The sequence below is a fragment of the Lobosporangium transversale genome (assembly GCF_002105155.1).
Source record: "Lobosporangium transversale strain NRRL 3116 chromosome Unknown BCR41scaffold_5, whole genome shotgun sequence".
NCBI lineage: Eukaryota > Fungi > Mortierellomycota > Mortierellomycetes > Mortierellales > Mortierellaceae > Lobosporangium > Lobosporangium transversale.
Window position 1 is genome coordinate 849,576 of NW_019028983.1, and position 15,395 is coordinate 864,970.

Genomic DNA, 15,395 nt, shown 5'->3' on the forward strand with positions numbered 1-15,395 from the left:
TGTATATCATATGCATTATATAAATATATATATATCTAATGTACATATAAGGTGTCCATGCAAACTCAACGATATCACGACAGTATCCAGATTGCCTCTTGTCACCCTGAAGATGAACATTCCTTGGACACTTTTCATTGTCATTATACTCGTGAACATCAAGTATCCTATCACGTAGCCGGAGGTTTTTGTTTTGGAATAAACCGCTTCACCAAGGCGTCATGTTTGATTAACACTTCTGCTCGACCGCTAAAACTACAGGTGAAGCGTTAGGGTATCTTGGGTCATCCTTCGGATGCGCTATATCCTATCTTTTTGGACTCTCGGCAGTGTAGTTGTAGCTCGTTGACCGAACCTTCTCACGTCTGATCACCTCATAAGCATCCAATTCACGCTTTAAAAGCTGTAGAGACGCTTCTGTACAGCACATGTGTCGTCGCTGGTGAACTGAGGTGGCTAAGGCCTATCTAGACCCCTTCTAGGGCAAATGAGGAGAGCTTGGACTTGGTCATGTCAATCTCAGCATAGGCTTATTAAATTCCAGAAAATAACTGAGTGAAGTAAGACCAGTATAGAAACTACATATAATAACGATTTCTTTTTTTCTTTATTATGTGTTGAAATTCAATCGTGCTCTTCCCACCCTAAAGACCTCATCTGGATTGATTCCAACGACAACGGTGCTTGCTCTCAGATGGTTTGTAGAATTCTCGAAGTAAACCTCCGCATTCATCAGGATCTTTGAGCAACATCACCAATTGGCTGGAGTTGCTGCAATAACTCGGTTAAATGGGCTGGAGCCTGTTATAAAGAAGAGCTTGTGATGATGTCCTACCCTTCACACTGTACTAGGATGATGTACCTGCCTGAGACGAGACTATGTCCTGTCTCGTTCCGGATATGATTGTTCTTCCTCCTTTTCTCCTATCCTCTCCTTCTCCTCCGCCCCTTTACTCACTTTGCTTTCTCCCCTTTCTCATAAGCATTCACCAAGAAGAGTTCATCTAGCTCATGATCGGCGCCTTTGTCATCAAAAAAAAAAAAAATAAAAAAATAAGAAAGAAAACCATATCCTTCGTTTAGTCAGCCTCGTTGAACATTGAAATCTTGATATGGAAACTCGTCCAATCAAAATCGTAATCAGACTTTCTCGGCTATGGAGCCTTATCTGATACTGCGTCCTATCATTACCCTCGTCTGATTGCTGGTATAAAAAGATTGACTAGGTCCGCTTCTGGGAGATAGATAAAGCGAGAAGCGAAAAGCTGGCCTTGGAAGGTTGCTGAGCTTGTGTGCCTGCAAATTCTCAATAACAAGCATAGTTCTAACACTCAATCATCAGACAAAAATATCAAGTGCTTTTCACGCCAATCTAAAATGAATCATGGAGGATCTTCAAAAAAAAAAAAAAAAAAAAAAATTCTTATGCAAGAGACCGAAACTCTTGTGACATTTCTCTTCACTTAGTATGACTGATCGAAGATTCTTGATCCCTGTAAAGTCACCAAGGATAGGACACGTCTAAAATCAGATGTAGCATGAACTTATATAGAGACGATTAAAGTTTGAAGATGTCAATAATTATACTTCTGTTCTGTTTTTACTGAGTATCTCGTAGATCATAGGCAACAGAAAAACACCAAAAAAGTAATAAAAGCATTTATCGACAATCGGGTATTTTAAAATACTATGTGCTATGTTATGACACCTGCTCCATCATCCTCTTGCGCTCGTAAACTTCTTTTGTACGTCGATTATTCTCTTTAATCGCATCCAGAATCCGCGAATACGTGTCCATATACTCGGCACGATCTCTTGTGGCTTCTTCATACCGCTCCTTCGCGTCCTTTAACAGGGAATCTCCACTAACGATCTGTCCTGCACCACCCATCGGGCCATACTTGGCCTCCTGTTCACGGTTGCGCACATGCATCTTCTCTATACGGTGATAATGGGCCATTAGACGCTCAACCTCCATTGAGATCAGATCCTTATGCATCATTATCTCATCCGACTTGAGTTTCCATACGGAGAGCGTGCTATTGTATCCAGCTGCTTGCGCATCCTCCATCGTACCCTGGAACGTCTCCATCATAGTCGAGGCCATCCTTGATGGGGTTATTGTAGACTTTGAGTGGAAGGGAGGCAGAATCTTCTCAATAGCTTTAAGCCCCTTGTGAGTATATGCATCATTGCCGTCACATGATAATACACCGAGGCCGGTATTGATCTTCAACGCCTCAGCTAGAGCTACCATACCATCCTCCCCAAAGCGATTGTAGTCCATTGATAGAACTCGTAATGTGTCATTTTCGGCCAATGATGGGAAGGCCAACGACACACGACGTCCAAATCCGCCAGTCGACCGCCCTTTAACTATAACGCTCTCAGGTCTAGTTAGACTACCGCTGTTAGTCTTATTATGGCCGCTACTACCGCTTACTGGATCAATACTCATCGATGCGGTGTCTTGAACCATCTGTTCAATTTCCATGCCTGAAATATCTAGCATAACCAATGTCTTGTTGTATGTGAGCACACGTCCAAGACCAAGACAAGTCTCCTTCGACGCATCTTCTGGTTTGATTTTGAGCACGACTTCTTCATAAGGTAGGCCATTCAATTCCTCAACCTGACTCTCACGCTTAATCAATAAGCCCTTAACATTAAACTCATTGAAACATATTGCCCCCTCCAAGGCCTTTAGAACACATTGCATGGCCGCATCACGGACAACAAGGCCTTGTATCTTGATTCCAAAGGGTGTCCCATCAATTCTCCTTCCAGACTCAGCAATGCTTTGTGTCCAGGCCTGGACAGACTCCTCCGACTCAAAGAGCATGTTTTGGCTGACATCGAGCGTGAATTTTGTACTTTCGTTTACAGAGCATATGGTCCTGAACAATGGAACTAAGTCAATCCACTCAAGTTGGCATCGGGATAGAGTGATCGTCAATAGCTCACGATGTGTTGCCACGAAAGTGCATAAAACTGTGATGGTCGCATGATTGATTGGCGCAGTAGAGAGATCCAGAGAAGTGATATCCTGTAATTTCGAGAGTCTTTCAAGATTGACAATGCTGGTGTCTGTAGTTGGAGGAGGAATAGGAGCCCCTAGTCGGAACTTCTGAAGACTCTGGTTGTTGGCAAGAAGAGAATCAGTCCATTGCCACCAGCGTTCATCAACTTGATTGCCTTGCAACCTGATCGTGAACATATTCTTAAGGTTTTTGACAAGAGCTTCAATGCCTCCAAGACCAATATTACAGTCCGTAAGGTCAAGTGTTCTAAATTGTCTCCACTGCTCCAGACATCTAGCCAACCAATGACCGACATCATTGTTCCTTGCAAAATCATTTCTCGCTAGTGAAATCCGCCTGCAGGGCTCACGACCCTGGCTACTACGTACTTGCTGATCTACACCAGTAAGTCCGCTCAAAAATCCCTTCACAGTCTCTGGGGTCCAACGGCAACCAGCAAAGTTCCAACAATCAATATGCTTCATCTCTCGACTCATCTTCTCAAGTTCTTGAATCAGTTCTGGCTTCCTCCATCCGTCTTCCAAAACCTTAACATCTTCGAATCGAACCTTGGAGCATTGGTCGTACTCGCGGAGCGTACGCATAACTGCACCAATGACTAATGTCGGATGAGCCTTTCTATCGTTCTCCGCTGGCTTCAACGTGAAGGTGCCGCGGCGAATTGAGTAGTCAATCGACTCAATTATCCGATCTTCAACATTAAAGAGCTTGCCCCACATGCGAATCGTCCTGTCGACCCATTGCTCATCCTTATCCGCCACAATTTGGCTCGATGTGGAGCCGATCAAGGGGGTTTCAAACCTTGCATGGAAGTTCAATCGGTTCATGAGTGTACTGTGGGCTTGTTTGAGAGAATTCATGAAATGTTGTGCATCCTCATTTGGTAGTTCAACATCAATACGTTCTCCAAAAAAGTCTCTGCCACCTCTTGATACCAGACCGCACATCTCCATACTGACAGTGCTCGTCTCTCGGTTATTCTGAGTCATATTTAGGTTTTCAATCTCTACCAGGCTCCAATGTTCCAGGCTCCTAGCAGATGCGTCTCCAATAGAGGCCTGTTCTTCTGTGAAGTAATGTAAACCGGTATCTGTCAAAGCCAAGACATGGACTGCATCGTTCACAGGCATTGTCTCTTGGGTCTCTACCGACGCCTTTAATGTCGATACAGACCATCTATTGCAAGCCCATGTCGGAGGGGTGTCCTTGGAAAGACCACCCGCCTCCCCAAATAGATTAGCGCCCCTATGTTTCTCCCACGAGTTTGCTCCGTTATAAAGATGTAGAAGTTGTGCCTGTGTAGGAGTTTTGGGCTTTGATTGTTTGTGTGCAGTGTCATCCAGTCCCTCAAAATCATCATCTGCTTTCCTCTTACGTTCGCGTTCAAAAACATCCCGTTCACTCATTTCTTCATCAAAATCGTTGCCAAACTTCCCATTTTCAGGCGATGATGGGGTCGACATATCGTCTTCCATGATATCGTCTTCCTCGGTGTCTTCAGCAGAAATCCTAGGATGATCATGATGGCTATGTACACTCGATGTACTTTCAGGCGCGGAGTTGATATCACGGGCAGCATTCGAAGATGAAAAGTCGTGAACAGCTCGATCTTTCATCACCATCACATGGGCTGTTCGTTCTTTCATCTTCCGAAGAAGGTGACGTTTGCGATTACGTTCTTGTTTTACGACTTTGACCAAATTTTCTTCGTATCTACGAATTAGAGAAGATACGATGTCCTGTCTTGATCTGCCATCATCTCTACCATCGTCAGCGCTCATCCTTGGGACCATCGGCCGAGGTGGTACCTTGGCATTTGTGAGTATTTGAGTAATTTCCTCATTTTGAAGCATATGGGCGAAGTTCAATGCTATTCATGGTATTGATAATTATGATAATGAAAAGATAGTTAGTTTTGAGTAGATTTAAAGGGGTATAGTAAGGGTGATAAGGGTGGCATTTAGTAAATTCAGAGTCGACGTTGTCATTATGATAACATACCTGTCTTGTTATTTCTGTCCATCGCCGTATGATCAATGCCCATATCAACCAACTCCTTCACCAGCCTGGACATGCCTGATTGGACAGCCAAATGAAGCAGTGTATGTCCGGATTCGCTCTAAATTAAGTCAGACAAATCACAAATGAATTAATTGAAATCCACATGCAGCGCAGGTTGACGCAAACGCAGAGAACAGACTTTGTAATAACCATCTATTACATACTCTGAATGAAGGCAGAACGCGTCCAGGCGCCAGGATTTGGATCGTACGTAAGAAATCAAGGGCCATCTCCTCCTTCGCTGATAATGCGAACGCGAAACTAACGTCAAAATCATTGCCAACAAAGCTTGCGGGATCATCCAACAAACCAAGGCCAATTCCTGCTCCATTGCCATGAGCATTCAAAAGATATGCCAACTACATGTTACAATATACGATGACAGATGAAATATTAGTTAATAGAAAGATAAGTTACGATGTCCTGAAATGCCAAATGCTTAGTTTGAATCATTTAATTATAAGTCATACTTACAGCATTGTCCTGAGGGTACTCATTAGCCATACCGTATGACAGAGATGTTGCTGCCAAGTTGCAGAAATCGTAATCTGGTGGGGCCATGTACATAAAATCAACCTTTTCAGTCTGTGGGCTCAGTGGGAACGCCAAAGATGCGATCTGGACGGAGACAATTCCAGGCTTCAAATTTTCGGCGGGGGGTGTTGTGCACTCCATTACATCATGATGAGAAACTGTTACAAGTTCTGCAGGGACCTTTCCGAAGTATACAACGGGATTCTGAAGAACATCGAAGTGAGCACCGTGGATGGTAACTCGAGTTCCTCCCAAGATCGTCCCCTCACTAGGCGTGAGGGGGTAAATTTGTCGGAATTTTGGTGGGGCAATAATACGGTTGCCTGCATTTTGGCCATAGCCGTTTGTGAACCTTGTGCTATTTTCTTGGCCCTCGACCGCCAAAGAGTGCACAACACGCTCGTCCATCGATTTCGGGGAGGCCATTGAGGCTGAGTTTGTCGAAGGAGTACGCTGATGACCTCTGACCAGTGGACTGTTTGCACTAGCATGGCTCAAAGATGGGCTCTGCAGCATCTGCTCATTAGTTGCAATGACTGGAGAGCGGGAGCCAGTAGAAACTGGAGCGTCGATATCTGTTAAACCCTCTTCTTCCTCCGCATCTTGCTCTCCGCTGCCGGTTTTGGATCGTGCCTCACAACAGATACGAAGCTTTACAGAACCACCCATACGGACAACTTCAGGTAAAGTCTGCATTCGGACCACAAAGCCCTCGTGCTCGTTGTGATGATCGCAATAACAATTAAGTTTAATACAGACGATAGCATGACCCTTTCGGATATCAATCAACGGCTCTCCCGCCGGGCTTTGCTTAAAATTTTTAGCCAAAACTTGCATGATCTAAAAGAGAACGTAGTGAAGAGGGGCGGTAGGTAGAGTGACGCATTCCATTAGCTCAAAAGTACACTATACCGATTACTCTATCAGCGTTGAGACGTATGGCAATGTTAAAGATGTTCTTATTCTCCTATGCGCACCTTTCTCTCGCCGTCCATTCGCATCACACAAGCTGGGCACGAATCCTCAATGATCCGATCTCTGTTGTTGGGTGACACTAGAACAATGTCTACATCCAACACCCTTGCGCCTCGCATCTCTATGCACCAGATATTAAGTTGAGATGTTGCAGTTTGTTAGCGGCACTTGTAATCCAAAATCGTCTCATATGCTTATTATTCGAGTTCATTTTTTTTTATAAATTTACCCTCAGGACTGAGTTTCTTTTTAGGCTGTGCATTATCACGGAAGCGATCGACCTTGAACCGTAAGTAATCCCAATCACGTACAACCTGTCGGTTATCGTCAAGGATGCTGGTCTTCAAATAGATGATAGGTTCGATACGCAAAGCATTTTTATGTTTGACCGCAACGTAGTGTCGTGGCTTTTTACGGAATGTGTATGCTTTGACATCAAAAGCTGGTAGGCGTGAGTGTGATGGGACTAGAGAATGAGAGAGAGTATTGCCTGCTGCCAATGTCAGGGACATGTCTAACAATGACATATTGCTAAAATGAGATTAATAGTGGTATGGTTAAAGCAATGTTGATCAGAATCTACGCTAAGTGTTGGTCAAATTCAGAGGCCATATCATTTGTTCTCTTCTAGTCAAATATAATTTGTATGTCGTACCTTGGCTTTTGAGAATTGTGGCCAAACTGATCCCCATTGGTCAACGATATATCCGCCTGGTAGAATGGGGTATGAAGGGATTGTGCATAAAGGTTATTAGCCTTCAAAGAATTTGACATCGATAGCTCTTGCCCTGATCCAGTAGGTAAGCTTGTCTATTGTTTGTTAGATTTGTTAAAGAGGTTGAGTCACGTGTACTTAACCCAACATTCCAAAGATCCATGATACCAAAGAAATATGCATAGAGAGCATGCTGCAGATCAGGGACAGAGGTCGAAAAAGGCTCTCATGCCCTTTCTTTAGTCTCGATGCATAATTCTCTGACACTAACATCTCCCTTCTCGGGGACTTGAAAAAGCTCCCGAATAGTTAAGGATGGTAAGAGCAGTTCAGGGGAAATGGAAGCAGAGATTGAAGAATCGATGCTGTGAATCCTCTATAGATCACTGAATATGAAGGATGTAGCCCAATGAAAGAGGAAAGGCATGCCTTCGATTATTGATAGGATTACCCGTGTAATGTAGCGTTGAAATATAGATCGACATGTTGTACGTTCTAATGATCAACAGCCAGATATAACAAAGGCTATTGATCGAGTGTATGAACAAGAGAGCACACTATAATAAGAGAGATATTATCGTTACCTCGTAATTGTCCAAATATGCTGGCATAGATGCTGTCGAAGATGGACTTGATGATAAAGGATATGGAGGTGACCAGGATGGAGTCGAGCTGTCAATGTTTGTTTTTGCTGCGTTCAGATGTGGCGAAACTTGTGGAGTCAAAGATTGATTCGCAACTAGGCCTGCTGCCGTCATAGCTGCAGTAGCCATCGAATCAGATAACGAATTCTGGTGAGAGTTCAATATGGATGTATGAGGAAGGCCATTGGCAGGAGACACTGAGTTAAGCGATGAATTGGTAATTGGTGTGGTAGACGAGGAGGCAGGAGACGAATACATAGGATTATAGCGCTGACCATAGTGCGTCGTTGTTTTTTGCTTTCCAGGCGTAATCGGTCGCTGCTGATCCAGCTGCTTGGTAGATGAGAGTGAAAGTTGTTGCTGATGTTGCTGCATTGGCTGCTGTTGCTGTTGCTGATAAGAAGGCTGGGAAGGTTGGTAGTTTGGATATGGTTGTCGGTTAATAATTGGCCCAGCTTGCCGATATCCTAGGCCTTGGAATTCAGGGGAAGGGTGCTGTACATGTTGATTTTGGTGTTGCCCTTGCTGATGCTGTGCTAGTGAATGCTGTGGAGGAGATGTGAACTGAGGCGCTTGCGACTGCTGTAGCTGCTGCTGGTGCTGGTGCTGGTGCTGGTGCTGGTGCTGCTGATATTGAGGCACGATAGTATTCTGCATTTTGTTGCTGAGCTTATTTCTTTTCAATTCCTCTTAAAGTTGTAACTAAAACGTAGGCTGGTATAACTCGTGAAGGACTGAAGTAATGCAAACAAAACGAGATTAGGTACTGCAAAATTGAATAAAGACAGTGGAAGATGCGAAAAGAATTAGTTGGGAGGAATGAGGATAAAGGTGAAAAAGAGAGAGAGGGAGAGAAGAGAGAGTGAGGAGAGAGATAAGAGAGAGAATTCCGCCAGGGGCACTGTGGCTGCAAGAACACCCGAAATGAGCAGAGAGAGCAGCCAAAACACTCCACTGCTATGCTTGCTATGCTTCCACTTGGATAATCATCATCCACTTCTATTTCATCTGTGTTGTTATTACTGTCATTGTTACTGCTACTATCCTGATAGTAACCATTGCTATTGCTGCTTATGCTTTTCTTCATCGACTTACACCTAATAACTGCAACCAGCCACAATTGAATCTAAAAAGGCACTGTTTGACAGATGATCTTTGACCTGAACATAATGAGGTGTGAACACTAACCAGAGAAAGTTCTTTTGCTTGGAACTATGTTGAGGCCCGATAACAATGAGCGCGTTTGTAAAGATGATTGATGGTCGATGAACAAACACTTTGTACCAGTTTCTGGTCGCGATGGAGGGGAAATGAGGTGGAGGCAAGGGGGGTTCCACCTTTGTCTGCTCTTATTTTTTTTTCTGCATGGCATGATAGGCCAAAGCACTTGCACAATGTGATTGGACTTGGTAAAAAAAAGTCCATAAAAAAGTGATCATTGTAAAAAAAAAGTTACAACAAGCAACACAACACTCTCCGTGCAAAAAGATCGAGTGGTGTATATTTTTTATTGTTGTTTAGTTTAGTGAAACGCAAAGCAGCAAGGATTTTTATTAGGCTTTTGATTTACGCTCCCAAACCTAGCAATTAAGAATAGTTTGTGTTAACGCCCTGAACACCCTGGAAAATGGATGACTTTAAATTATTCAAATTGTATGATAAACTCACCTGAATATACGATTCCGATAAAAAAATCATTTGCGCATTAATCTCTTCAACAAACAGGTCCTGAATTTGGTACCATTGCTCCTTCGCCCGATGTTGAAGATGAACCTTGTAGCTTGTCGAGCCTGGTGTAGCGGGGTCACCTTCATGTGTAACGTTTGCAAGCAGATCATAGTGCAGTCCTAATGCATTTTCCTTTTCTGGATCAGACACGTCTAAAAAAAATAAAAAAAATAAAAAAGTTATGTATAGTTGGCACAAATACTAACTAATGTCTTTCGCTTGCATATGGGCTCGTCAACTTACATTCTGCCATGCTCAGGTTTTTAATAGGGAAAGTGACAATCGTAGGGTTTTTTTCTTCCACAAAATTGTTCTTCGAAAACCGTTTGATGTGAAAAATAATATAGTTGGGGAGTCGAATTATATGGAATCGCTTCAATTCAGACGCAGTTTCCTGTGTGGTTCAAGACATAGCGGATCATATAATTATTATCAATAGTTGACAAAGCAAAAATTTATAAAATAAAAAATCTCGGTATAGTACTTGAAAGAAAAGCATGAAGATCATACCTGCGTGGTTTTCCCGTCATACTTTGAGAGAATAGCCGTAAGTGGAATTTGAGGAATGATGTTTCTTTCCTGTTCGTCATGGAAAAGTGGTGCAGGTGGAAGCTCAAGAGCCAAAAATAAAAAGGGCGACTTGATCTTCGTCACAGCTGTCACATATGACAATACATATTTTAATCCTTTGGAGTTAGATTAGCTGAATCACAACATATTTTAGGACAGGGCTTACCAAAAGATTGTATAGGATATGCTTTCTGCTTATAAACCTTATTATACATTACCATTATTCGGATCAAATGAAACGACAGAACCTTTTGGGGTATTCGTATCAATGGACTGTGATTCAATCGAGAGCTCTCCTTGAAATGTAGAGTATATAATACTACTGTTTTTCTTCTTCGATCCTCCAAGATCTCGATGCAAAGTATTCAAAAACCAGGACAAAAACGCCAAAGGATCCCCTTGCTTCGTCAACTTAAACTGCCTGTTACTGGCATTGGAAATTTCCTATTGGATAGAGGAAGAGATCAACAGTATAGCAAGTTGACAAGTTGAGTATTCTATGTAGATATAGTATAGTTTGTGCACGCAGTAAACATGCGGAACTTGCCTGCAAAAGCTCATGAGGACTGACTTGACCTTTGAACGCTGCTGGGTTCCAGATCTTTCGTACTAAGGTTCCAAATCTTTTGACAAGCTCTGATTTGTCGTCAAATGTCTGTAACATAAAAAAGTTTCGAACTGGAGGGATATGCACCAGAACCTGAATCACCACGTTAACATAATCATTGGCTTTAACGTTGTTCAGTCCAATAAAACCTATATACCGAATAGAAACCAGAAAGATATTAGCTACCACATCCAAAAAAAAAAAAAAAAAAAAAAAAGTGAACCAAAACGGACCTGGAAGGTATGGCTTGCGGTTCAAATCAAATGATTGTCTAGAGTTCTTATCGAGCGCTTCGACTTGTGCCGGCGTAAATCTTGGATCCAAAACATACTAAATAAAATAAAAGCAAGGTTATGAGGATCTAATCAGCATGTATATTGGGATCTAGCTTCTTAGTTTTTACAAAAAAAAAACTTTCGTTCCAGTGATATCCAGGGATTTATCACTTACTTTGATATCATCCAGCGACGAGTCCGTCACTTCATAGGAATCCGGTAAAACATACACCTTGAGTGTATTGAGATTAATGTAGACGTGATGATTCTCGTGAAGACTATGGAAATACGCATGCGAGGTAGGGCCACGTCCTGATTATCTCGAGTTAGAACAAAAAGAGTACTCATGCTATGGTCTTATTGTTACAGAGAATGATAGTAAAAAGGGTACCTTGAAAATATTTCCCACAAACTAGACATGCATAGACATTCAGATTTGACAGTGAGACGGAACACACTTTTTCGAAATCAAAATCGAGCATAAACCGTTGGATCGTATCAAGATAAAGTCCTGAAGTACGTCCTGCTCCTGCTCCTGCTCCTGCTCCTGCTCCTGCCGCAACACTCCCACTAGTCGAGGCTTCATTAACTTTTTTTCTTTTGTAGCGGACAGAATGCACTGCCTCATCAGCATCCGAGATGGAGCCTTCATCACCCTCATTTGTTCTCTTATCCGTGGTATCGTCTACAGCATCCATTAATTCTCTTTTATTTTTAGGACAAGAGTTGTGATTTAACAAATGAACATGGCAACAATTGATCTCAAAATGAATGATCAACTTTGATTAAAGTCACGTGTAAGTTTACAAGTTTTATTCCACACAACAAAGTCCTTCCGATGTTAATTCAAAGACCTATAGAAATATGTAATGCCATATTTACATTGTTTCTTAAGAGCTCGCCCATTTTAAAGCTATGCTGAACGGCCTCTCTATTAAAGATATGGGTTTTCTAGCTTCCTTAGGAGTATACTATATGGAATATAGAGCACTCAGTCTGTCTATCTGTTGATCTGTACGGTTTTTAAAGTTAGTCCAGAAATTCAGGGGCAAAAGATTAGAGGAGACGAAAATAAACAGAACTTACAAATTTTTTGTGGGTGTGCCGGCACCCAAATACTTGTGTCTAGTGTCGTGCGCGCTTTGCAGCCGGAGCAGGCGACTCTTCCGTGGGCTTGTACTTTGCAGGTCTCTCTTGTCTCTCAATTTGAGCAAGACCGATTCTTGCGATGTTTTCCGCCCCTACTGCGTCACGGTCGAAGAATACCTTACATGTCCTGCAATATTTAGAGCGAGGGTACACCGTCTCTAAAAAGCTACCGCAGAGGGGTCGGGGACAGCGGGCGCTGGTGTAAAATTCGTGCGCTCCTACAGCGAAGTGTCCTCGTGCTTTGACCTAAGCGTTTCAAATGGCAGTCGTTTATTAGCAAGGGTTTTATGGCTTTCCAGCTTTGCTTACTTTTTTAAAAAAAGCCATACCTGTGTGACAAGATGTCTCGTTATAGCAGTGTGCTTGCTGGGAACTCCTTTACTACTTTCAAAGGATCCTAGGCCGACGACAAGTACTCTTTATCCCCAAGCATCTTCAACACTCGCTGTACCGCGTAGTCGAACGTAGCTCGTTGAGCCTTTCGTAGGTCCCATTTTTTTTTTCAGGTGCCATCTGGACTCGTAGAACTCTTGAAGCACATCCAAATTCGTTGATCCTGTCTGTGTCTGAGACTCCTCGTTCATCCATTGAAAGTACTCATTATACGTATCCCTTCCAAACACAGGGATGGCGCTCTCAACCTCAATCATTCCATTTTCACGCTTCCTTTTGTTCAACAGGTGATTGAAGCGGAGGACAGGGAGGTACAAGAACCTGCTTCTCACCTTTACCGTTTGCCGCAAGTTAGGGTTGTGAGGGTCCAGCGAGGAAAACGTAAGGGCGTTAACAATACCAGGATCACATCCGACGATAGTTGTGGTGTTTGCGGATGGGCATCGCCCTGGTTTGTTGAATGTGAGCTCAACGTTTTCAAGCAGCTTGGAGCTCCTCTTCCAGTTTATGTTTGCGTAGCCTTCATCTGTCAGGTCTTCACCGGCCGCCTTTGAACACGTCGTGTTGAGAAATCCCTGAGAAAACTCCAGTTCTTGGCTGGGGTCTTCTTCATCTACGTCAGACTGCTGCTGTCTCTTCGTCTGGGTTGTATCATAGGCAAGTAGATTCAGAACTAGACCGTTGGTAGAAATCGTTCCTTTGAGTTTGAACCGAGTTAGATCTTTGTCCTGTGGCTGCAGGGATACTTTGTCTTGATATCCACGAACCATGCGATCACCTCCAATGTCACAAAAGAGAGCCTATATCAAAACCCCTTTTGTTCCCTGTACACACTCATACATTGCAGTCTTGGAAGGATTATTGAGAGGCAGAATACGCTCCAGCAGCTGCTTGGTATCTTCGTTCACCCAGAGGATGTCAACTAGGGCGTGTTCAGACAGATACACATACCCGGGTGACCAGGGGGACGTAGGAAAGTCTGAGTATTTTTTCACTTTTTTGTTCTCCCGCAAAAAAAACTCAATGTCACTCATATCTTCACTTGTTTTCTCGACATCAAACTAAAAAAAAAAAAAAAAAAAAAAAAAAGGTGTGAATAAAGAGCATTTGATTGCAGAATATGCATGAAAATACCCCTACACAAGCTATACCATTGCGTTCCTGTAGTGCTGCCTTAATGATGTCTGTACTTGGCCCATTAGTAAGTCTGACGCTCTTGGAAATGTGATCTTTTTGGGATCAAAGCCTTGGACGTCCCCAATGTGATGTCTATATCCTTTATTGGGGAAAGTTCAGTGGTGGCCTTGAAATGTTCATAAGCGAGGTGATGATGGGGCGTTTCTACCGCCTTTCCTTGTTTCTTTGCCCTCGCGTAAGCTGAATTGGGGCCACCTTGACCACTCAAAAGAAGGGTGGCGAGACGGAAGGAATAATCATTGCTATCCAAGACCTCGTCCAGTGCCTTTTTCCTCGACTTTGCTGCCCCTGGTAACCGCATGATCCTCTCAATGTCCAAGGCAATCGCCCAGTATGCATAGCGGCGTAGTCGGTTGAGGACAACAACTGCCCCTCGGATCTGGCTTGCAATACTATCCCTTTCATCTGCGTCCAGTCCGCCTTTCCTTGCCATGGAGGCCTTAAGGGACCCAATTGTTAAGGCCTTGATAGGGTGCTTACTGCTGTAGCTGTGATCAACCTTCGTAGCATCCTTCAAGTTCCTAATTGGTGCACCTTCTTTTTTAGCCCTGTGGGGCTTCTTGCCTTTGTGCTTCCGCTTTTGTTTTTTCTGTTGCTTCTTTTTTGCCTTTCTCCGACGTGGTGGATGCTTAAGGCCCGGCCTATCGTGCTGACGGCAGTTACTGATATCAACTGTGCGCCCATTCAATATGCTCGGCTTGTCAGAAAAGATGGGCCGGAACTGGTTCCTATGTGACCCTTCCGCTATATAGAATGATGGTACGCCTCTACATTATTCAAGAAAGGGACTAACGATTAGTATTGGGGACGTCTGGTTTCAAGGCCAAAAACTATAGCTTGAGCTTTCTTACGTTCTGCGGCGCTGCGCTCGCCTTTGCTGAGCCATTCTATGGCGAAGATCCTTTCCATTGAGTAGACGCTGCTTGAAGTTATCGAACTCATTGTTCGATGGTAACGCTTGGGCCGACGTTTGATGGCCGGAAGTAAAAATGCGGAGAGCTACACTGAAACGGCCTTCCTCAGAGGCTACGTTCCTTCCCAACACCTTATTAGCTTCCCCGAGGTAATCTTGAAGCATTTTATTGTAGTTCTCGTTCCACGCAACCTTTCGAACCAATCGAAGATTATTAACCGGGCCTAACGTCTCGAGGTTCCTTGAGTAGTCATTGCCTGCGATGGCACAGAATAACACCAGATGCGCGTGTGTTGGCAGTCTTAGTGCTTGGATAACGTTGTCTACGTCGTAAACCCCAAACTTCCGTCTACGGTGCGGAAGGGGTCGCACTAGGAAGCAGACTCGTTCGTACGCAAAAAAATCAGAGTCTTGGGATATCACGATCCTATCATTCTCCTCATCATGGCACCCTATGCATGGGTCCGCTTCATATGCACACAGACAGACATCGAAGACAGAACTAAGGCCTGTTGCCAGCTGATCCTTGTCCTGGACGCTCAGGGTGTGGACTTCTCGAAGACCCTTCTGGATGCGCCTCATGACTTGAGGAC

The 15,395-nt window shown here is 43.5% G+C and overlaps 4 protein-coding genes across 4 annotated transcripts; all 4 read right to left on the reverse strand.

The window, feature by feature from the left end:
• Positions 1-1,699: 1,699 nt before the first annotated feature.
• Positions 1,700-7,123, reverse strand: BCR41DRAFT_368070 (hypothetical protein; the record flags this gene model as incomplete). Its single annotated transcript, XM_022026357.1, has 6 exons — positions 1,700-4,911; positions 5,043-5,160; positions 5,369-5,461; positions 5,577-6,476; positions 6,614-6,732; positions 6,841-7,123. The coding sequence occupies 6 exons, from the start codon at positions 7,121-7,123 to the stop codon at positions 1,700-1,702; spliced, it is 4,725 nt and encodes a 1,574-aa protein (XP_021884846.1).
• Positions 7,124-7,634: 511 nt separating this feature from the next.
• BCR41DRAFT_183319 (hypothetical protein) lies at positions 7,635-8,991 on the reverse strand. The gene has a single exon (XM_022019771.1). The coding sequence runs from the start codon at positions 8,625-8,627 to the stop codon at positions 7,884-7,886; it is 744 nt and encodes a 247-aa protein (XP_021884847.1). The 5' UTR covers positions 8,628-8,991; the 3' UTR covers positions 7,635-7,883.
• Positions 8,992-9,461: 470 nt separating this feature from the next.
• BCR41DRAFT_347425 (hypothetical protein) lies at positions 9,462-11,881 on the reverse strand. The gene is made up of 9 exons (XM_022023092.1): positions 11,542-11,881; positions 11,326-11,462; positions 11,109-11,205; positions 10,816-11,024; positions 10,487-10,712; positions 10,209-10,354; positions 9,942-10,092; positions 9,639-9,850; positions 9,462-9,550 (listed from the first exon to the last, which is right to left on the reverse strand). The coding sequence occupies exons 1-9, from the start codon at positions 11,846-11,848 to the stop codon at positions 9,524-9,526; spliced, it is 1,512 nt and encodes a 503-aa protein (XP_021884848.1). The 5' UTR covers positions 11,849-11,881; the 3' UTR covers positions 9,462-9,523.
• A 368-nt stretch (positions 11,882-12,249) lies between these two features.
• BCR41DRAFT_347427 (hypothetical protein) lies at positions 12,250-13,752 on the reverse strand. Its single transcript, XM_022023093.1, has 4 exons — positions 13,523-13,752; positions 12,742-13,492; positions 12,629-12,714; positions 12,250-12,545 (listed from the first exon to the last, which is right to left on the reverse strand). Exons 1-4 carry the CDS (start codon positions 13,724-13,726, stop codon positions 12,276-12,278), a joined length of 1,311 nt encoding a protein of 436 aa, XP_021884849.1. The 5' UTR covers positions 13,727-13,752; the 3' UTR covers positions 12,250-12,275.
• Positions 13,753-15,395: the final 1,643 nt, after the last annotated feature.

Excerpts from the sequence above, each read along its gene's own strand:
- BCR41DRAFT_183319 (XM_022019771.1), bottom strand. The coding sequence starts at position 8,627 with ATGCAGAATACTATCGTGCCTCAATATCAGCAGCACCAGCACCAGCAC.
- BCR41DRAFT_347425 (XM_022023092.1), bottom strand. The coding sequence starts at position 11,848 with ATGGATGCTGTAGACGATACCACGGATAAGAGAACAAATGAGGGTGAT. Across the intron at positions 11,463-11,541 it reads TTGTGGGAAATATTTTCAAG|GACGTGGCCCTACCTCGCAT; the intron begins GTACCCTTTTTA and ends CGAGATAATCAG. Across the intron at positions 9,551-9,638 it reads TATCGGAATCGTATATTCAG|GTTTGGGAGCGTAAATCAAA; the intron begins GTGAGTTTATCA and ends CTTAATTGCTAG.
- BCR41DRAFT_347427 (XM_022023093.1), bottom strand. The coding sequence starts at position 13,726 with ATGAGTGACATTGAGTTTTTTTTGCGGGAGAACAAAAAAGTGAAAAAA. Across the intron at positions 13,493-13,522 it reads AGACTGCAATGTATGAGTGT|GCTCTCTTTTGTGACATTGG; the intron begins GTACAGGGAACA and ends GTTTTGATATAG. Across the intron at positions 12,715-12,741 it reads TCGACTACGCGGTACAGCGA|TACTTGTCGTCGGCCTAGGA; the intron begins GTGTTGAAGATG and ends GGGGATAAAGAG.